General features: G+C 41.4%; 2 protein-coding genes and 1 long non-coding RNA gene across 3 annotated transcripts in view; all 3 read left to right on the top strand.

The window, feature by feature from the left end:
• Nucleotides 1-13712, top strand: part of LOC128437537 (uncharacterized) — a 47782-nt gene extending 34070 nt beyond the window's left edge. The window contains exons 14-18 of the mRNA XM_053419738.1: nucleotides 2389-2646; nucleotides 2746-3000; nucleotides 12005-12144; nucleotides 13272-13385; nucleotides 13707-13712. Coding sequence (XP_053275713.1) covers nucleotides 2389-2646; nucleotides 2746-3000; nucleotides 12005-12144; nucleotides 13272-13385; nucleotides 13707-13712 — 773 coding nt within the window. The remainder of the gene's footprint in view (nucleotides 1-2388; nucleotides 2647-2745; nucleotides 3001-12004; nucleotides 12145-13271; nucleotides 13386-13706) is intronic.
• A 61-nt stretch (nucleotides 13713-13773) lies between these two features.
• On the top strand, nucleotides 13774-16207 carry LOC128437422 (B-cell receptor CD22-like). The gene is made up of 3 exons (XM_053419580.1): nucleotides 13774-14053; nucleotides 14126-14356; nucleotides 14483-16207. Exons 1-3 carry the CDS (start codon nucleotides 13987-13989, stop codon nucleotides 14755-14757), a joined length of 573 nt encoding a protein of 190 aa, XP_053275555.1. The 5' UTR covers nucleotides 13774-13986; the 3' UTR covers nucleotides 14758-16207.
• Nucleotides 16208-18389: 2182 nt separating this feature from the next.
• On the top strand, nucleotides 18390-23074 carry LOC128437425 (uncharacterized). The gene is made up of 3 exons (XR_008338210.1): nucleotides 18390-18477; nucleotides 18604-18661; nucleotides 20907-23074. It is a non-coding gene; the product is annotated as an uncharacterized LOC128437425 (long non-coding RNA).
• Nucleotides 23075-23288: the final 214 nt, after the last annotated feature.

The raw sequence follows: 23288 nt of genomic DNA, 5'->3' as shown, positions 1-23288 counted from the left end.
TTTAAAGCCATCCATAACCTTGCCCCTCCCTACCTGTCTGACCTCCTTCACACTGCCACCTCCACCCGCTCCCTCAGATCCTCCTCTTCCATCCATCTAACTGTCCCCTCTGCCCGGCTTACCACCATGGGGAGCAGAGCTTTCAGCCGCTCTGCTCCCAAACTCTGGAACTCACTCCCACCTGACATCCGAAACATTGACTCCTTCCCTCAGTTCAAATCCTCTCTCAAAACCCACCTTTTCAGGATTGCATTCTCACTGTAGTTGCCATGCTGTTTTTGCTTGCACTTTTAATTTTAATTGTTTTGGTATTTGTTTGCTCCTGTTTTGAATTGTAAAGCGTCCTTGAGTGACATGAAAGGCGCTGTGAAATAAAATGTATTATTATTATTATTATTGTTTACCGTGCCAAAACAGCACGATGTCTTTTTACTGGGTCACACCGAAATATCACTATTATTTTGAGAGGGAGTTATATATCTAAGTGTCATATGGTTTATCTTGGGAGACACTTCAATGTCTGTTCCCTCAATGACATGAAAATAACTAACAATATTTTTTTTCTGTGCCTTATGTCTTTTAAAATGTGTAGATGCATTAAGGTCTCCTGCCATTTCTTGTGGTAAGACATTTTTATTATGTGGGCTAAGCTGCTTGATATGGCTCACATTGACTTTTCATTTTAATAACAGTGGGTCAGATAAATTGTTCATAAAGCTATCCTCTCTTTTAATTCACTGAATTCATATAGAAAATGCTGGCAAAGGTCGAATACGGAGGAGTCCAAAAATACATCAGAATTCCACAAATTGATGAAAACTTTGACTTCCAGAAGTTTCTTCAAGAAGGTTTGTCTCCACACATTTTAAGCAAAAAAAAAGCCTTATAGGCCATTTTAGAGAATATTTTCATTTTTGTAGTGTCTGTTTTGTTTTTAAGCTTTTTATGCTCTAAATGTTTAAATGACATGGTTGATAATAAACTTAATGTAACTTTATTTTTTTTAATTTTTCCCAGTAACAGACCAATTTAGTCTGCAGGCCCAACTTGTGACTGAAGGTGTGCTCAGCTTGACTGACACATCAGAGACTGAGGTAGATGCTGACACATTCGATGAGCTGGTCAAGTCAGGGGTGAGAAACTTCAAGGTTGGATATCGCCAGTATCCAATAACAGGTAAGGTTATGTTGTCTTGATTTTTTTTATCATTCACCAATCAATAAATTATTGTTTTTAATTTAAATTGATTCTTCTCTGAACTGTTTTTTAGACATTGCTATTACTTTGGATGAATCAGATTCATCTGTATTACTAGACCCATCATCATCTCCAGCATCATTGCCAGACCGTCCAGCATCACTAGCTTCGACGCCAGACTTCACAGCACAATCACCGGTTGACCTATCTTTAAGAAAATCTGTAATATCATAATACATGAACAACATGCTTTCATAATAGGCTGTGCTGTTGACACACTGTACTTTGATGAACATTTTCATGCATACTGTATAGAAGAGCAAAATAATGAACATATTGTGATTTTCATTGACCAGCTGACGTATTTTAGACCGTTTGATAAGCAATACTCGTGAGAGTGAACGGACATACATTGTGCCTTACTGTTGCATGTTCTAATATTTGTGGTGCAAATTTGAAAATAAATGTTTTTAAACTGCCAAACATGACTACCTTTTTATTTTAGCAAAGTTTATTTTCCAAGTATTTTTTTAGGAATATATATAAATAAGAATTATATTGACATCTTTTAAGTATTATGGGGGTAACACTTGTGTAGTTAAGATATAGTCCTCTGAGAGAGTTAATTGCTAACACTACATAGAAGTGTTAAAAAAAACTAACACTGGTTGGTGTTAGGCAGTGTTAAATTTTAACTCCAAAAAGAGTCAAATTTACACTAACTTAGTGTAAAGGTACCAACACTCGTAAAAGTGTTAAATTAACACTCTGAGGTGTGGACCCATATAGACACTTTAAAAGTGTTAAGATCAACTCTTACAGTGTTAATTTGGGTATGCTTATTTTACTGTGTTGCAGGAAGTGTGAAAAAGCTTTAATCACAGTGGCTCATCTTCCATTTTCACTTCCACTTTTTCCTTCAGATTTTGCATGTATGTGAATAGGTCACATGCAAATCCCACTCAGTGATTCTAAGACTGAGGTGACATGCTCAGTTTTATGAAGTCTGTATTTAATACAAACAATAATTACTTGGTTAAAACTACTAAACACTAAAGGGGCTGTGCTGTGTTCAAAAGTAAATCAAACACTCTTCTAAAGATGCTGAGAACCAGGGACGACTGCAAACCATTAAAAGACTATATTCTATGAAGCCACATTCTCATGTAAAGATGTGATTATATCCTGCAGATGCTCCGAAGGTTCCTTTAGTGCAGCTGAGTCAACCTGGAGACATTCTGAAGGACAGCTCGGTGTCTCTGACCTGCAGCAGTGATGCTAACCCACCCCCTGCATACACCTGGTACAAGGAGAACCAGGCTTTGCTCAACAGAGCAGCTCAGCTGGTTTTCAGATCCATCCCGTTGTCTGACTCTGGAGAATATTACTGCACAGCTGAGAATGAGCTGGGGAAGACAGCGTCTAAACGTGTCTTAATAAATGTGAAATGTGAGTAAATATTTTTCAAAAGCCGAGAGGTTTTGCACATCTTCAAAATTCCAGATGCTGCAACATTCTTCAAATCCATTTAACTCCATGTAAATCCAGATGCTCCACAGTCCTCCTCTGTGTCAGTGAGTCCCTCTGGTGAGATCATGGAGGGCAGCTCGGTGACTCTGACCTGCAGCAGTGATGCTAACCCAGCAGCTAACTACACCTGGTACAAGGAGGACCGAACTCTGCTTCAAGGACCAGAGGGTGTTTATCTTCTCTCCTCCATCAGCTCTGGGGACAGCGGGGTCTACTCCTGCAAGTCTGAGAATCAGTACGGACGGATCAACTCCACGTCTCTACACTTAGACGTCCAGTGTGAGTAGAAAACATCCACATGTCCATGAAACCCAGCACTGTCTCGCAATCTTACAGAAGGTTCCTGTGTCCGCCCCCTTATCTGGATTCACACCAAACTTTACTGAGTTCTTCCCTGACCCGTTCCTCATCCTACCTCCAAGTCTCATGCTAATCGACTCAGTAGTTTTTGTGTAATCTTGATTAAAATCAACAACCAACAAACAAACACACGTGTGAAAACATCTGTTGTTGCATAGCTACACTATATGATGTCATTTTCTAAACTCATAGTGACGACATTCCCATCATATGATCAAAGATTATTTTTCAATGTATATAAGCTTCAGGTCGTCTCTATAGTCCTATTAGAGGCAGGAATACAGCTGAAAGGCAGTTTTAAGGATGCATGATGTAAATCTCTAACTTCTTTGTGACATTACTTATAAGTCATCTATCATTATATGATGGGGAATAATGTTCTGATCAGTATATCATTTAGTCTCTCTGCTCTTTGTGGAAATATCTTGGAAAATGTGTCTTTTGGGTCAAATCTTTGCTCATCTTGACCTCTGACCTTTGACCGATCAGCTGAAAAGTTAATATTCACTATAATATTCAGTAAGTTTGGTTCATGTGTTGAGCTATTTTGTACATTCACACACACGGGCTGAAAACAAAACCCTCAGTACCTGCTTCTGTCTGTGTTGGCACCCCGGGTTAATAATGATCATCTATATTTAAGAAGCACTTATCAAAACCAGAGATTGAAAAGTTCTTCACTTTGGTTAATGAATATTTCTGAGTTGATTTCATGATCTTGCATGTTTTACACCAGACGCTCCAAAGCCTCCCTCTGTGTCAGTGAGTCCCTCTGGTGAGATCATGGAGGGCAGCTCAGTGACTCTGACCTGCAGCAGTGATGCTAACCCAGCAGCTAACTACACCTGGTACAAGGAGGACGAGGACTCACCAACAGCATCAGGACAAATCTTCACCATCACTAATATCACAGCTGAACATGGTGGAAAGTATCAGTGTGAGGCCCAGAACACACACGGACGTAGTAAGGCCACCTTACATCTGACTGTTGGAGCAGGTGATTGTAGCACTCTGACTTCTACAGCCTACACCCCCCCCCCCCCCCCTCTCTCCTTTTCATTGCATAAAAACCCTAAATCATCAATACTCGGGCTTGATAAACAGCTGTGACATCTGGAAATCCTATCATATTGCACATGAACAATACTGACTGACCAACAGCATCACCTGGCAAACTGATTATTTTGAGACGTCAGCTGAGAATCATGAAGCACCTGACACAAAAACTAGGTCAACAATTTTATTTGTTTTATTGCTAATAATTTTTCTGGACTTTTAAAGTACAGTAGGCGAAGATATATTGAATCCGTCCCATTCTTTGTCCTTTTCATTTTATCCACCCAGCATCAGTAAAAACATCCATAAAGCTTTCACCATCCTCAGTAAACTTGAAAGATATTTCCTTCACTGTGCACACTCACGTGACGAGCAAACAGCTCTCACCAGACAGACAGTGTGGAAAACAAAAACCTTTGAAAACTTAGAACTCTTCACTTGTATTATTAGAAAATAAACTGTCTTTATGTTCAGTCGGACCATCGAGTTTAGCAAACATGACAAAAGTTGTTTTTGTAAATGTTTCGTCCTGCACCTTTAAGTATTTCGTGAAATGATAAAGTAAAAGTTATTTCATCATATTTTTATCTGCAGCATGGAGATCAGCACTCATTGGATCAGCTGCTGCAGTTTTCCTTGCTGTGACTCTCCTCTCCGTGTTCCTACTGATCAGGTGAGAAAATCTGTTCCACTAAAGATTTGTACGATGAATTCCTGAAAATCTGTTAAATTAAATCAACTCAATTATTCTGTATATTGTTTGTTATTTGGTTCAATTGATCAGAAAAAAGAGAAACTCTCATCAATCTGCTGATCCTGGGGACAGACTTGACCACAGTGAGCAGGTGAGACACACAGTTCAGCTTCAATCCTTTCAAACGCCACTATTTCTCACATCAAACCCTTTTCTCTGTCATGTGAGGATTAAAATCTAGTTATTAAAATCACAGTAAAAATTTAGTGTTATAATTTCCTTCTGGTAATCTATCCATTTAAGCAAATTGCTAGGTGTTGTAATTTTCTGTGTGTTATTTAGTGTTTGGAATTCAAACTGAAGACCTTCCCTCCTTTTGGTTTATAGTAGAACCACATGTTTCCTGTCCTTGAAACACGTCTGGTGTAGAAGGAGGCGTTTTAAATAAATCAATAGCTGCTATAGTTGGACTCTAACGTTGTCCATTCTGCCACATGTACAAGATTAAAAAGCAAATTTGTGTTTGCAGCGTCTACACAATCAGTCTGAGGAAAACTGTGACCTCAACTATGCCAGTGTCCACTTCAGGAAGAGTCAGACGGATCCTATCTACTCCAGCGTCAGATCAGCTGAACCCAGCGAACACAAGGAGGTGGAGGAGGTTGCGTACGCTTCTGTCAACTTTAACAGATCTGCCCCGAGGTGAGCAGCTCTTCATTCAGGACCATTATCCTCACTAACACCACAAAACACAATAAACAGAGATGTATCCTATAGAAGTCATTTGTTTTTACACTTTAATTTTCTTGTGTGATTAAACATGTGTATTTGGTAAAGGAGACATATTCTGCTCATTTTCAGTTTGATCATTTTAATTAATGTTGTGACTTTAAAATGTTTAATGTTCAGAAAACATCACTTTCCTCAGACTGTCTGTTGCTGCAGCTCCTCTTTTCAGCCTCTGTCTCAAACACTTGGTTTTAGCTCCTGTCTCTTTAAGGCCCCCCCTCCTGAGAATGCCCAGTCTGCTCTGATTGGTCACCCTGCCCACTCTGTTGTGATTGGTTAACCACTTCCTGTGCGTTTAGGAAATCCTCCACTCTCACTTTACGAGGGAGACATTCAATCTCAAATCATTTCTTATAGTTTAACTAGCGTTTCTGTGGTGAACGACATGTTTGTTTGAACCCGTGTGCAGCGGGCTCTCGTCTGGTGGGTGTGTCAGAGGTGTTCCCCAATCAGCAGAGACTGTTTCAAAAAGGCAGTGACACAATGGATTCTAAAGTTCTCTCCAGATGCTGGTGTTAGAAGCTGCTGTTCCAGACGACGGAAGCAGAGACTGTGACATTCAGCCTGTATTGAAGCATTCAACACGTATTTTAACTCACATCATCTTCTTCCGAGATGTTTTCCATGAGAACGCTAACAATGACCTCCTCCACTAACATTGATGAACCACTTCATAACACATCTGTTTACGTTTAAATACTGCTTATGCTACGCTTGCTACAGCCCTGACTTCTGACGATGATGCAGAGGTATGGGCGGGGCTACTGGTGAGGTGTTTCAGGAGCTTCATGTTTTCTGTGGAGCAGAGGAGCTCGTTTTACCAGGAGAGGAGCTCAGACTTTGGGCTTTTTAACTTTGAAACTCAATATGTCTCCTTTAATGCTACGTCTCCATGACCTCCTGATCATTCATTAGTTTTATCTCCTTTCAGAACCAGAGGTCAGGACACTGGAGAGGATCCAGCTGCATTGTACAGCACAGTCAAAACACCTCCTGCTGTTTAGACCAACGTCTGGAAATCACCTTAGTCCCGATGGAAATATCTCAACAGCTGCTGGATGGATTTTCATAGAAGTTCATTCAACTGATCATGGTCCCCACAGGATAAATCCTTCTTTGGTGACAGTCAGACTGCAGCATCATTGTTGAAGTGAATGTTCAGTTTTAAGTGACTTGTCTTGACAGCTAATGGATAAATTGCCCTGAGGATGAATCCAAACGACTTCAGTGACTCGACTTTTATCTGAAATATATCAGCAACTTGTAGAAGTTGTTAAAAACGCCACATTTAGCCTGAATGAAAAATATCAAACATTTTATAACTTGCAGCTTCAAACATGAAAATATCTGTGGTGTGTGTCAGACGGTCGACAAACTGTAAACTTGTAAATAACTTTTCTATTCATAAAATTATCAAAACAAGCATTATTAGTTAGTTGTAGTGCTACACTGCTGCCACTAGATGGTAGTAAAGAGTTTTACTGATAAAACCACAGAGAGGATTCTGTCCCTTTCTCTTCTTTCTGTTTCTACACTATTGTTTCCATCGTTTCCATCATCAGCCGATCAGGAGTTGAACTCATTTCCTCTGAGAACTGGAGGGAACACGTCTCATGTGGATGTGAGCTGCTACTTACGTGATGAACGCCTTGAATGTGACCGTTAACACAAAGTGAACTGCTGACACCAGATGAGCTGTGTTGCCTCTGGTGTCTGTGCAAAGTTTGCATCAGGCCCATTGATTTGACTTTAGTGTTTTGTGGTATTTCTCACATCACGTGTTAAACACGTGAAGAAGAAGGAGTTAGGTATGTTTTAATCCACCATGTTCACACGGCGGCCATTTTCCTCTGACATCTCTCTCAGGGTGTGAAGCTCGAATGTTGTTACGAACAGAATAATGTTGTACTGCTATGATCAAGGTTTATAAGTTACACAAAAAAAGTCATTTGTTATTCATTATTCTTCATTAGGATTATTGATTTATCATTATAATATTATTTTGGTAATTTTAGTAACATAATAAAGGAGCTTGCTGCACCTTTAGGAGACTGATGTTAATTATACTTTTACTTTTTCTATACAACATTATTTATATTTATAGTCTTGTTTATTTCATTTGTTGTTCACTCACAACTTCCTCTTTTCTAACTTTGTGATGTGCAGTTTTGCAACAAAGCAGATTTTCTTGAGGGATCATTAAAAGTGTGTTTGTTATTCTGTTCATATATTTTTATTTTTACGTTATATTGTGAAGCTCACTTTTTCTAATTTGCTTTTGTTTTGAAACTTTTACTATATATTAATCTCACTTACAGTATTAATGGCTTTTTATTTTCCTGTTCAATTTTAAATCTTTCTTTAATTTGTCTTTTTCATGTCAATCTTTATTGCATCTTAATGAGACACTGAACAGATGAGATTAAAAACACATCAGTTTTTCTCAAGTCTCCTTAAATTAATTTTTCTTGTGTCCTTGAGATGTTGTGATGTGGATGATACAGGTTTGATATGAACAGCCACCTAAGTTATTTCTCACACTGGTACAAACCACAGTTTGTACAAACCACAGTTTGATCTACGACCATCGGTCTCAGCATGCAGGTCGGTGGAAAGAGGAAGGAAGTAAGATTTGTTTAACAGTTTGACTTTCTCAGCCTCTTCTGTGTTGTAGGTAGACGTGTCTGTGATGTGACTGAGTTTCATCTTGTGCACATTATTTATCTGTGGACGTTTTTCTTGTTTGAAGTCACAGACGAGAGCAGCAGCTACTATGAGTGTAACTGCAGCAGCCAGTGGATTTGTTGTCCTTCTTCTCACTGTGACAGGTACTGTACCTCTACATTCATGTTGTCACTCTATTTTACACTCAGACTTCTGATTCACCTGAAGTGAGTTTGAGAAAGAAAGTAAAAATATAAATGAACCATTCATTCATTTTCAGATCACCACCTGTAAAGTGATGCAGAAAGAAAATATATGAAGGAATTATCATCAGTATTATTGTTTTCATCTTTGTTTAGAAGTTAATATTGTCTTAAGCTCACAATATTGCAGAGTCATATTATTATCATCATCATGACTGAGTTCCTCTCCTCTCGATGCAGGACTTGTCATCAGTGTGTGGAGTCATTAGTTGAAATGCTATGGAATGCTGCTCATGGAAATGTGTTTCTTTTCTACAGAAAGTAAAAAGTAAACTAAGTGTTCTCTGGTGTGGTTATGAATCTGATTCTCTGTGTTACAGTGGTACAGTGTGAGAATGGCTGGGATGTGAGTTACACTTCTACTGAGATCTGTGCCGTCAGAGGATCAACAGTGGACATTAACTGTACCTACACATACCCATCCACATTTAATAACCATGATACTACAGTTCAGGAAACTTTCTGGTTCATTAAAGAGAGTAATGGGATTCACGTTGATCTAAGGACTGATCCGGAGTATTCAGGTCGTGTGGAGAATCTCTGTGGAAACAACAAGTGCACTCTGAGAATCTCTAACCTTAGAGAGAGCGACTCAGCTGTGTACAAGTTCATGTTCACAACAAACCAACCTACTGGGAGTTTAACTGGTTTAGCTGGAGTCACTCTGTCTGTCACAGGTAACATTTCCATCTGAACATTCAATCATTTATTTCCTACATCTTGTTTGGTTCACTTGAGTGTGTCTGTGCACTTTTATATGCATGTGTGTGTTGTCAGTTTGGACTCAAATTAATTCCTTATTCTCACACACAGATTTGCATGTGCAGGTGAGCACATCAGTGAAGTTTGTCTCTTATAACAATGCAGAGCTCAGGTGTCAGAGCAGTTGTCGTCTTCCTGATCATCTGAACTATGTCTGGTACAAGAATCAACAGAAGAAGAAGGAAGGAGCATCTTATGCAGATACCTTTCATCGTACAGACAGAGTTTCCTGTTCTGTTAAAGGACTCGAGGATTTCCGCTCTCCATCAATGTGTGAGTTTAATCTACAGTATTTCACTAACAGCACCATCTGCTGGAGTATTTGAGATTATGCATTTGTACCATAACTTCATGTGTCTTTAAATACTTTTTTCTGCATGGGCACATTGAACCCTTGGGATACTACTGTCAGTACTGACAAAGCGAGCCCTATCATCATATATGATAGATAACTACTTCTGAACATCAGATTGACGGTGAAAAACACTTTTTCACCGCCACCAGCAAACAGGAGAATACCCATGGCGCTGTTTACCTGTTGTACCTGGAACACGGAGGAGTCAAAAGGAAACAGTGGTCGCAGCCGGTGTCTTTGTCAGGATGAGGAAACGTGAGATCCGGCCTCCACTTCCAAGTATTCTTCTGGCTTATGTTCAGTCTCTGGTTAATAAACTGAAGGAACTTCGTAGCAGGATGGTTTTTCAACGGGACATTAAGTTTTGTAACGTGATGTTTTTCACGGAGACTTGGCGCGACCCTCGGCCCCGGACTCCGCCATTGTTCCTGAGGGGGTCTCCATTCACCGCCAGGACCGGACAACAAACTCGTTGAAGAGCAAGGGAGTAGGTGTCTGCTACAAGGTGAACAATCTGTGGTGCTCGGATCACGTTTCAGTTCTGCTGCTGCCTTCCTCTTATTAAACTCAGATAAAACAGAGGTTATAATACTTGGCCCTAAACACCTTAGAGATACATTATCTAATGATATACCTGCACTAGACGACATTGCCCTTGCTTCCAATGAAACAGTCAGGAACTTGGGAGTTATCTTTGATCCTGATATGTCCTTAAATTCACACCTAAAACAAATTTCTAGGACCACCTTTTTCCACTTGCGTAATATCTCAAAAATCAGACATGTCCTTTCGCAAAAAGATGCAGAAAAACTAGTCCACGCCTTTGTTACATCGAGACTGGACTATTGTAATTCATTATTATCTGGCTCCAGCAGTAAGTTGTTAAAGACTCTATAGCTTGTCCAAAATGCCGCAGCGCGTGTCCTGACAAGAACCAAGAGAAGAGAGCACATTTCTCCAGTATTAATATCGCTACACTGGCTTCCAGTTAAATCTAGAATAGAATTTAAAATTCTCCTCCTCACCTTCAAGGCCGTTAATAATATAGCGCCTTTTTACCTTAAAGAGCTGTAAGTACCTTATCAACCCGCTAGAGCACTCCGCTCCCAGAATTCAGGCCAACTTGTCGTCCCTAAAGTCTCTAAAGGTAGAGTAGGAGCCAGAGCTTTTAGCCATCAAGCCCCTCTGCTGTGGAATAAACTACCACTTTCAGTTCGGGAGGCAGATACCATCTGTTCGTTTAAGAGTAGGCTCAAAACCTTCCTTTATGATAAAGCTTATAGTTAGAGGTAATTAGTAATTAGTGTGGCAGAACGTTACTTTCCCTATGTTCTAAAATACGAAGCGTTTAGTTTAAAAAGGAATAGAGGTATTGATGTCTGATCTACTGAGTGGGCCACATGGTTTTCATCGTACTACCATACAAACCAGTAGCCAGTCAGATTTACCTTGAGCCTCAGTGTAGCCCCAAGTTCAGCCTGTATCATTGATTACAAGGCAAAAATCCCTGATGACGCAAAAGGAATTCATGACACATGACACACAGGGCTTCTCTTTCCAGATTCTCCTTCCTCTTCTTCATTCCTATCACATCGAAGTAAGTCATATCTCATCTGTACATGTTACTGACTTGACCCCTTCCCGTAGTCCCTTTGCTATACCGCCCGCAGATCCAGGGCCGCTGTGGCCGCATCATGGATTACGATTTGTGGATCGTGCATCAGAGGTCGCAATGGTGGATCCAGTATGGCGGACTCTATATCTTGTGGGCTGATCGTAGTGGTAATGGCGGATCCTGTTTCGTTTGGCATCATATAATGGTGGTGGACCACGACCGAGGCGACTCCTGATGATGGATCCAAATAAACGGCATTGGACAATGACTGTGGACTATAGTGGATCCGATCTGGATGGTGGATCATGATCCTGCTGGTTGCTGACCATGGACTATGATTGCAGCAGGACTGCTTGACATATAGTATTGAAGTTAATCCTTCAAAATGTTTACCCTCATCAATGCTACTAAAAACTTTAATCTTGATGATGTTTTCCTGCACTTGACATATATTGCACTTCTGACCGTCCTGGGAGAGGGATCATCACATGTGTCTCTCTGAGGTTTCTACGTATTTTTACCCTGTAAAAGTTTTTTTAGTAGTTTTTCCTTACTCTTGCTGAGGGTTAAGGACAGAGGATGTCACAACCTGTTAAAGCCCTATGAGACGAATTGTAATTAGTGAATATGGGCTATACAAATACAATTTGATTGATTGATTGATTGATTCTTATAGGCAGAAACTCAAACATGTCAGACCGGTGACTCGAACCATTCAGCGGTGGACAGTCCAATGAGACGGGATTGCTTCAGCACGACGGAGTGGTGCGTGTTCCAGGATGACAACATCATCAGGTACACGGACGTGGTCATCTGCTACATAAGCAAATGCATCGATGACGTCATATGGAGGATTACTGTATGAACATTCCCAAACCAGAAGCCCTGGGTTAATGGTGACGTCCATGCCAAACTCAAAGCACGAACTGAAGCCTACATCTCAGGTGATCTGGAGGGGTACAGGAAGTCCAGGTAAGCGCTCCGGAGTGCTATTAGCAGTGCCTAGAGACTTTACAGGGACAAATTGGAGTCTCACTACAAGGGCTCCTACACAAGGAACATGTGGGCCGGACTCAGAACCATGACCGACTATAAAGGAAAGACCAGCAGTGCTCATGTAGTATCTGCATCTCTCCCAGAGGATCTGAACACCTTGTATGCTTTGAGAGCAATTCCCCGGCTTTGGAGATCCTATAGGCCCAGGAGGACCGCTGCCCCCCCTTCCCGTCATATCCAGGTCATACGTGTGGAAATGGCATCCCTGGCTGAGCTCTCAAGCTGTGTGCAGATCAGCTGGCAGATGTGCCCACAGACATTTTCAACCCGTCACTGCTCCAGTCTGTAGTCCCTGCATGTTTTAAGAAGACCATCATTGTCCCTGTTCCCAAGAAAACAAAAACCCTCTGCCTGAATGAATACCGCCCAGTAGCACTCACTTCCATCATCATGAAGTGTTTTGAGTGGCTGGTCCAACCATTCATCACCTCCTCCCTCCCTGACTCTCTGGACCCTCTTCAGTTTGCCTACAGGCCAAATAGGTCGACTGCAGATGCCATCTCCCTCACCCTGCACACTGCCCTCTCCCACCTGGACCAGAGGGACACATATGAGAGAATGCTGTTCATTGACTACAGTTCAGCATTCAACACCATCGTGCCCCTGAAGCTCGTCACGAAGCTCAGAGACCTTGGGCTCAACATCGCCCTCCGTGAGTGGATCCTGAACTTCCTGACGGGCAGACCACAGGCGGTGCGGATCGGCAGCACCACATCCTCCACCCCAACCCTGACTCTCAACACCGGTGCTCCCCAGGGCTGCATGCTCAGTCCTCTCCTGTACTCCCTGTTTACACATGACTGCGTGGCCACCCACAGCTCCAACACCATCGTTAAGTTTGCTGATTACAGCACAGTCATAGGCCTGATCACCGGCGACGATGAGAAGGCCTACAGAGAGGAGGTCAGAGCCCTGACATCTTGGTGTTAGGACAACAACCCCCATCTCAACGTCAGCAAAACGAAGGATCTGTCCGTGGACTACAGGAAGAGAAAAGGAGTGGAACACGCCCCCCTTGCCATCACCGGGACCACGGTGGAGCGAGTCAGCAGCTTCAGGTTCCTCGGGGTCCACATCAGTGATGACCTGACCTGGACCCTTCACACAGACTCCATCAGGAAGACGGCTAGACAGCGGCTTTTCTTCTCATGTTCCTCACCTCCAACAGTGTGTTTCTCCCTCACACTGAAGTCTAAAGGGAACTTCAATGTGTTTTATGTGAACTGAAAGTTTCCTCATCTTGGCATCGTCATCATCTTAAAATGAAAACCTGCCGACAGGTGATTCACCAGAGAAAATACATGGAGTTAGTTTTATAAATGTATAAGTTCATCTTGTGATTCTCTGATGTGCTCTGTGTTACAGTGGTAAGGAGTCAGATTGACTGGGATGTGAGTTACACTTCTACTGAGATCTGTGCCTTCAGAGGATCAACAGTGGACATTACACATACCCATCCAGGTTGAATCGCCATGATACTACAGTTAAGGGAACCTTCTGGTTCATTAAAGAGAGTAATGGGATTGACGCTGATCTAAGGACTGATCCGGAGTATTCAGGTCGTGTGGAGAATCTCTGTGGAAACAACAAGTGCACTCTGAGAATCTCTAACCTGAGAGAGAGCGACTCAGCTGTGTACAAGTTCATGTTCACAACAAACCAACCTACTTGGAGTTTAACTGGTTTTGCTGGAGTCACTCTGTCTGTCACAGGTAACATTTTCATTAGAGTCAGTTTGAAATGTTAGTGTGTATGTTGAAATAAAATCACATGTTTGTTCACAGACCCTCAGCTCCAGGTACATGTGAGGAGATCAACAGCCAATCCATCTTCTACCTGGACAGAGCTGACCTGTCACAGCAGGTGTCAGCTCCCTGATCATCTTTCCTACGTTTGGTACAATAACAATAAACCTGTTGGACGAAAAAAATACTTTCACCTCCGACACTTTAATGCTGAAGACAGCTATCACTGTGCTATAGAAGGACAGGAGAGTTTCCCTTCTCCTACAGTGTGTGAGTTTACTCCTCCTCATGAAGCTACAATAATGTGGAAATAATTTAAATTAAAAATGTTAACAAATAATACAGAGAGAGTTTTGATTGTATTCTCATCCTGTGTTAATATAAACCATCCTTCAGATGCTCCAAAGCCTCCCTCTGTGTCAGTGAGTCCCTCTGGTGAGATCATGGAGGGCAGCTCAGTGACTCTGACCTGCAGCAGTGATGCTAACCCAGCAGCTAACTACACCTGGTACAAGAGAAGAGGAGATAAACAAGTTCAACGTCTCAGGGAAGAGACACAATTTGTCCTCAGCTCCATCCGGTCGTCAGACTCTGGAGAGTATTACTGCACAGCTGAGAATGAGCTGGGAAGGAGTTCAGTAAACATCTTTATTACTGTGACATGTGAGTGAAACACAGGTTATTAAGTGAAGAGATATTGAATCTGCCCCATACTTTGTTCTTTACATTTTAAATATATGCTGATATGGGTCGTTTGACTTCTGCCCCATAAATATTCACAGTCAGATCATCAGCAGCACAAAGAGGAATCCACCCAGTGTCAGTAAAAACATCCATAAATATTTCACCATCCTCAGTAAACTTGAAAGATATTTCCTTTACTGTGCACATTCACGTGACGAGCAAACATCTCTCAGCAGACAGACTGTGGTGAAAACAAAACCCTGCTCCTGTGCACACGTCACACATACACCTCCCAGCAGGGGGAGCAGTGGCTCATTAACAGTTTAGGAGACACACCCACAAACAGGCCACTCTGAACAGGGATCTTCACACGTTTTATTAGGAAGTCTAATTGTGGAAAAGGGTCATAATATGTCACGTTTAAGTCCATGTTACAAACTGGACCATGGTTTGGAAATCTGTGGACATTCAGGGGAGTCTGGAAACAGTAGTGCAACAGGAAATCATTGAAAAAAACCTCTCACTTAAACAAGAAGAATTAACTTGTGTCTGTTTAACAACCTTGCTGCTGTAACTCAGTGACTCCACTCAGCTGAACACCTTTGACTTTAAAGGAGACATATTATGCCCATTTTACCACAGTTGATATGGTTCCTTGGGGTCTTAATGAAATTTTCTGGAACATATTTTGGTCAAAATACCACAAGGATCATTTAAAACAGCACCTTTTTACCCTGTCTAAAACACCCCTCCTCCCCAGCGCCCCAGCGCAGCACCGCAGTGGAAGCTGGAGCTGGCGCAGCATCCTCCACACTGTTGAGTCAACGTTTAGAGGTGTCCCGGGGTCTCCGCCTCGATGATCGGCATGTTGATGCGGCCACTTAGATGTCTGACGGGTAGCAGCAGCGATCTAACGCTAGATTTCAGCAACTTTGATCGAGATTTACGCGAGGGAGCATTGGAGACTTCCCTGCAGTGTAGCCTGGGAAGCGGCGGTGACACGGTGGGATCAGCTAACATTTTTGCCGCGTGTTAACTCGCTGCTTACCTTGAGCTGTCTGAGACATGCAAGATACCCAAATTAACGTGAAGAAAAGTGGGATTTTCATAATATGTCCACCTTAACACATCGTACCATATATGTTAAACACAATGTCTGTCATCTGTTATCATCATTCTGTTTTCACACATACAGACGCTCCAAAGCCTCCCTCTGTGTCAGTGAGTCCCTCTGGTGAGATCATGGAGGGCAGCTCGGTGACTCTGACCTGCAGCAGTGATGCTAACCCAGCAGCTAACTACACCTGGTACAAGGAGAACCGAGTTCTGCTTCAAGGACCAGAGGGTGTTTATCATCTCTCCTCCATCAGCTCTGGGGACAGCGGGGTCTACTCCTGCAAGTCTGAGAATCAGTACGGACGGATCAACTCCACGTCTCTACACTTAGACGTCCAGTGTGAGTAGAAAACATCCACATGTCCATGAAACCCAGCACTGTCTCGCAAATCTTGGTTCATGTGTTGAGTTATTTTGTACATTCACACACACGGACTGAAAAAAAAACCCTCAGTACCTGCTTCTGTCTGTGCTGGCTCCCCGGGTTAATAATGATCATCTATATTTAATAGTGCTGTCAAACGATAAAATATGTAATCACGATTATTCGCATTTATGTCATAGTTAACTCAAAATGAATCACAATTATGGCAAATTTGTATCTATTCTAAATGTCCCTTCATTTAATTTTTTCCATAAATTTATTTTTCATTTTAATGCTCTTATCAACATGGAAAAGTGGATTGCCTTGCTTTATGCAAATGTGTACATAGCAGTCAGGCCTCTTATTTCAGAAACAATGAACTGTAACAGTTAGGTTACCAATAACAGGTAAGCCTACTACTTCTTTGCTTTCAGCCAGCTACTCAAACAGACAAGCAACAAAATAACGAACAAACAAAATACACAGGCAAGTGTTGGCCTACTTTGAAATAAATTAAACACAGAACTTTGTAGGGCTATTTGAGTCCTCCCCATATTTGTGGAAAATGTATGAAATAAGAAGTACCCTATTTTGAAATAAATAAAAACATATAGATGCAGCCTAATAGCTTAAAAATATATATTTTGGTTGGCGAAATATTAAAACAAAAAGCGAGAGCAAGTCAGACTGGAGGCGGACACAGATACTGAAGCTCGGTAGAAACCAACTGCAGCTTCTGCTTTGATCAAGAAGCTGAGGTGCTGATCTCTGATCAGCTGAGACCAGACAAACTCTTTTTTTTCACTGTTTCCAAAGTTAAGAAGCAGCCAGCCACTGAGCGGCTGCTTCACGTGAACGAGCTCTTATCTCACTGTCTCTGAGCGAGTGAGCGGGGGCGGGGGGGGGGGGGGGGGGGGGGACCGGTGCGCTATCTGGGAGCACACACACACAGACACAAACACTCGCCCGCTCCTGGTACTTCATGAAGGCCTGATATGATGATATTCAACCACCAACATTTTCGTCTCGTCAACGAAAGTTAAAATAGATTTAGATTTTATCAGTTTTATAACGCGTTTAACTGACAGCACTAACATTTAAAAAGCACTTATCAAAGCAAGAGATTGAAAAGTTCCTCAATTTGGTTAATCTATATTTCTGAATTGATTTCATGATCTTGCATGTTTTACACCAGACGCTCCAAAGCCTCCCTCTGTGTCAGTGAGTCCCTCTGGTGAGATCATGGAGGGCAGCTCAGTGACTCTGACCTGCAGCAGTGATGCTAACCCAGCAGCTAACTACACCTGGTACAAGGAGGACGAGGACTCACCAACAGCATCAGGACAAATCTTCACCATCACTAATATCACAGCTGAACATGGTGGAAAGTATCAGTGTGAGGCCCAGAACACACACGGACGTAGTAAGGCCACCTTACATCTGACTGTTGGAGCAGGTGATTGTAGCACTCTGACTTCTACAGCCTTCACCCCCCCCCCCCCCCCTCCTCCTTTTCAATGAATGACGAATGACGCAAATTTGCCTCAAACCCCATTCCGGTCTTAATGCTGCCGAGGTGACGATTGTGCCTGATGGTGCAAATACTACACATACCAAAGAAGGTATTGGAAGCACTCTGCCGCCATCTAGTGGTCGGCGTGGAAAATACATACTGTGCAGCAAAGCTACTTTGATGTATTAAGCTGTATTTGAAATACTGTTATGATGGAACAGCAATGATTGTACAGAAAACATATGTTGTTATTCAATTTCAAGCAAAAGCAGCATCAATATAATAATCCACATACCAAAATTTGTTAAATTAAGGTTATGCCACATTATGCCTAAAGTCGCTAATTTGCCTCATACCTAAATTTATATCTATTGTATATAACAATCCTCACTTAATTTATCATCTGTATGACAGGCCAAAAACACCAATATTATTTTTGTTATATAATTGGAAATTAATTCAGGCAGTAAGGGGTTAAACCATCAATACTCAGGATTTCCAGATGTGTCCCAGCTGTATATCAAGCCCATCATATTGCTCATGAACAATACTGATTGACCAACACCATCACCTGGCAAACTGAGTCATCAGTCTAACCACACTGCTAATGTCTCCTGTCTGTTGTCCAGGGAAGTCAGTGATAATCATGAATATCATCAGGCTGACTCTGGTGGTCGTGCTGGTTCCAGTGCTTGTCTGGACTCTGTGGACGAGGTAAATCAAATCCTTCAGTTCACCCTTTGCTCGTTTACTGTCTTCTTCAAATGTCTTCAAACACTAGTTTCAGTGTTATGAAGTTCATCTTGTCAAATGTTGTGTTTGTTGTTGTTTTCGATCCAGGATGAAGAAAACTCTGAGCTTGAAATCAGAAGTGAATGAAGCTGTGGAGATGATAGAGGTGAGAGACAGTGAGGCCAAAAGAATGACTCCATATCACTGTTTTCATCTCACCATGTTAGAGAAAGAGATATAACATTTCTTGGATCAGCTACTTTGTCTGAATCTGCCCCAAAATGTAAAAGGTTCTTTCCATTGACCATATATTAAAATGGACGTAGACTCTGGGTCTAGAAAGTGAAGTGAATGATCCATTTAGAGTCAAATAGACCATAAAGCACTGCAGGCATTGGGTCATGGATACCGTGTGATTGACAGCTACTACTGGGTGCAGGTCACTGGTTTAAGTGGGCGGGGAGGGTCCTTGGTCCCTGAGTCAGGCTCAACCCCCTCTCATCCAAATATGGTAACTTCTGGTTTCAAAGAACCAAAATGACGCCGGACAACATGTCAAAACTAGTCTTCAAAATGGCGGCTCAAAAACCAATGGGTGATGTCACGGTGCGTTGTGTTGTGCAAGACTTGATGTTGGCTAATTATTAATAATCATGAAATTATTTATTAAAAATGATAAAGATATCAATTAAGAATAATAAAATAATCAATTAGAAATTATACGATTATCAATTAAGAATAATACAATCTTTAATTATAATTTATCAAGACGGGGCACAACCCTGGTAACAGGGACCAACAGTCAATCTGTCAGGATCAGTCTCAGTTTATAAAAGTTCAATTAATAATCTCAATAATTAATATTAATGATTGTATAATGAACAATGAAGGGTTTTAAGTTTGATCACAAGCTATCATAATCCAGCTGTATTCACATACATATGCACAAATAATCACAAGATACAGATACTTAAATTACACTAGAATTTATTTAAAGATAATAACATTAATGTAAATCAATGATTACTATTCAAACAAAACTCCACTATATCACAGATTACAACAACAGCAGCACTTATCACAATTTAGAACACACATGTAATACCGATGGTATATCTATGTGTGTGTGTTGGTGTGCTTGTGTCTGTCTGTGTGTCTGTGTGTGTGTATGTGTGTGCGTGTGCTTGTGCGTGTGTTTGTGAGAGATAGGGGGAGTGGAAATGGTGTAATGACGCAGTCACGTGGTGACGTAGTCTGGCCGATTCAAGATGGTGGTACACTCACGTGATTCAAAATGGAGGATTGTGTTAATGACGCCAGTAGGCCGAAGTCAAGATGGCGGTAGGTCACGTGAGTTGAACAAAGCAAATTTAGGACATTTTTACAGTGACTTTACCACTCGGTACCCAAGAGGGCGTTGTGTACCGATCTTTTGATCGGTAAAGTCTCAGCAAACTTGGTCGGAAGATAACAGTGCACTTCAATACAGTCGACACGCTGGTCATACACAAAATAGTCTTAACATACACTCAAATAATGACACGCTAATTATTAAAACTAGTCTCTGCCCAGACATATGCCTCTTACTTTGTACAGCTTCGCAGTGCTTTCATGCGTGGGTATGGTGTGGATTCAGAAAAGAGGAAGTGAATTGTTTTCCGTGGCCTCGGGGGCGCTGGCTCGGCCGGAAAGGAGCGGATTCTTCTCGTGCTCCTTGACAAGGTCTTTGTCCGTCTGCAGGGAAGTAACAACTGTGGCGGAGTTGTTCGTAGATCGTGGGGAATGTCTCTGAGCTCGGCCAGCGACAGGGGGCTTCTGCCGCTGTCTCTTCAAAATGAAATTAACTAAAGGATCTTGTCAAAATAAAAGCGTCAACTTTTAAGATAAAAATAAAGAAAATGAAATAAAACAAACGTTTGTTTGATGCACCCTTTAGCAATTAAATCATCTGGAGAGACCTGGAGAGGTATTTATTACCTGAAAGGATCCTGCCCCTTTCCGATGGGGGCCGTGGGGTTCTGTTAGCTCTCAGCCAATGGAATGTCACGGTTCAACTTTCAAGGAGCGGCTAGGAATACAGTGGGTGTCCCTGAAGGACACTGGGGAAATCTCCCCCGCTAGGAGAGGACTCCAGACTGGCTTCAGCATGTCCTGCAGGCCTCAGTTTTAAGAACCATGGTGTGGACTCTACCCGCACAGTTGACACTTCTTTCTTGGCCCATGTCCCGTCCTTCCACCAAGTGTTGTGGAAATCAGTTTATCAGTTTTTGTGTAATCCTGCTGATGACAAACAAACAAATGGACAGGGTGCGCAACTACGTTCAAGCTATTTTTAATGAACTTTGATTATGTGCAGGTTTCATGAATAAAGTCCAGTGAGGATTAATATTTTCTCATCTCTCCTCCATCAGTCACACAACTGTCCTGAGTATGAGAACGTTGCTGCTGCAGCACAGACAGAAGACACAGAGGAGCAGGAAGACCTGGTGTGAAGCATCAGGTCAGAGCCACTGGGACAAACAGAACCAAGATGGACGACTTCAGAGAACATCCGTACAAGCGAGTTTTACAGAAACCATAATGTGTAGTTATAAATACAGGAAATCTGTCCAAGCAACAAAATATCTGAGTGCAAGCGCAGAGTTTGAGCACAAGCAGAACAAATCTAAGCACCAGCAGGAGCTGTGTGAGTGCAAGCTCAGGGTGTTGAGTAAAAACACAACAAAATCTGAACGTGCAAGTCCAGCTCTCAAACTAAAAGACCACGCTTTTGAATAAAGAGGAAACCACCGTCCATTTCCTTTCTACTCATGGTTTCCTGTTTTTCTTTTCTCCTCAGGTGCACTGTGATTGGTTGATGTATGTCTGTAAGTATGTGAGAGGAAACAGGAAGTATCTCTCTTTCCATCCCCGGTTGCAGCAGCAGCAGTTTGTACAGCATGACCTTTAGAACAAGAGTATAGTTGTGTTGTTTCTTTTCTTTTTTTTGTGATGGGTCCAGTCGTCCAGTTTCCGCAGCTCTATTTCTGTGAGCTTTAGTTCTGATGTTGGTTTAGGTTGAAGGAAGATTCTCAGATCCTACGACCCTTTGTGGGTTGGTGTGTTGGGTTTTCCTTCTTTTGTCTATTTTGCTGGCCTGTTGTTGAAGTTGTTTTCATTTCTACAATAATTTTTTTTTTTGTTGCTGTTACCCTCTGAACTATGTTGGACGTCTTGGTGATGAGCATTTGAGGCTGTGGTAACATCTTGTGACTCATCTCATGTCTTATACACGATATTAATGTGGTTATTACATGGATAATGAGTTACGTATTGTGATTTTATGATTCTTTCTTAAAAAAATGTTTTTGGTCTTTTGTTTTCACTCCTTCTCTATTTGTTTGTTTGTTTTTCAGCAGAATTACACCAGAAAACTAAACAGATTTGTTTATGAACTCATCAAATTTGGGCAAGAATCCTGATAAAGGGGCGGAGCCAGGAGCCTGTTTGTATCACTTTTTTTATAATTGTGAGACTGATGAAAACAGTCAGGATTAGTTAGAGGACTGGTTTCTATGAGTGATTGAACTCTGGTGCAGCTTGATTGAATGGAGGGAGACTGTTGGGTTTGACTTTAGTGTTTTGTGGTATTTCTCACATCACGTGTTAAACACGTGAAGAAGAAGGAGTTAGGTGTGTTTTAATCCACCATGTTCACACGGCGGACATTTTCCTCTGACGTCTCTGTCATTAGAGGCGGTGGACTAGTGGCAGAAACTTGGACTATGGGCAGAAAAGGTCTCTGGTTCGTCTCTGGTTCGACTCCACTGAGAAACAACAACAACAGCAAAGACGAACCTGGATTGATCTGTCCAAAAATCCAAGAGGATTCTCCCTACCCTGTCTAGTGCCCCTGAGCAAGGCACCTTACTCCCCCAACATCTGCTCCCCGGGCGCCGTACATGGTCGCTCACTGCTCTGTGTGTCCTGCACCAGATGGGTCAAAAGCAGAGGTTACATTTCCCTACCTGCTTGAGTGTGCCTGTGCATGTGTTTGGGACAAATAAATGCATCTTAGTCTTAATCTGAATTAATCTTAATGTGAAGTCTTGAATGTTGTTACGAACAGAATAATGTTGTACTGCTGTGATCCAGGTTTATAAGTAAAACAAAAAAGATAATATATTATTACTTATTCTTCATTAGGATAATTGATTAATTGTTGTTAATTGATGTTAATTATACTTTAACTTTTTCTATACAACATTATTTATATTTATAGTCTTGTTTATTTCATTTGTTGTTCACTCATAACTTGCTCTTTTCTGACTTTGTGATGTACAGTTTTGCAACAAAGCAGATTTTCTTTAGGGATCATTAAAAGTGTGTTTTTATTCTGTTCATACATTTTCATTTGTTATAATTAGCTTTTGTTTTGAGACTCTTAAAATATTTTGATGTCACTTACAGTGTTAATGAATGTTCATTTTCCAGCTTAATTTAAAATCTTAAATTTTTCTTTTTCATGTCAATCTTTAATGCATCTTAATGAGACATTGAACAGATGAGATTAAAAACAGACCAGTTTTACTCAAGTCTTCTTAAATTTGTCTTTCTTGTGTCAGTGAGATGTTGTGATGTGGATGATACAGGCTTGGTATGAACCGCCACTAAAGTTGTTTCTCACACTTGAACAAACCACAGTTTGTACAAACCTCAGTTCTACCACCATCGGGCTCAGCATGAAGGTAAGTGGAAAGTGGAAGGAAGGGGGGGGCTGTTTAACAATTTAAATGTATCTTTCTCTTACAGAA

The sequence above is a fragment of the Pleuronectes platessa genome, chromosome 3 (assembly GCF_947347685.1).
Source record: "Pleuronectes platessa chromosome 3, fPlePla1.1, whole genome shotgun sequence".
NCBI classification, from domain to species: Eukaryota; Metazoa; Chordata; class Actinopteri; order Pleuronectiformes; family Pleuronectidae; genus Pleuronectes; species Pleuronectes platessa.
The sequence above is the reverse complement of the archived record's forward strand: the minus strand, read 5'-3'. Positions and strand labels throughout refer to the sequence as shown.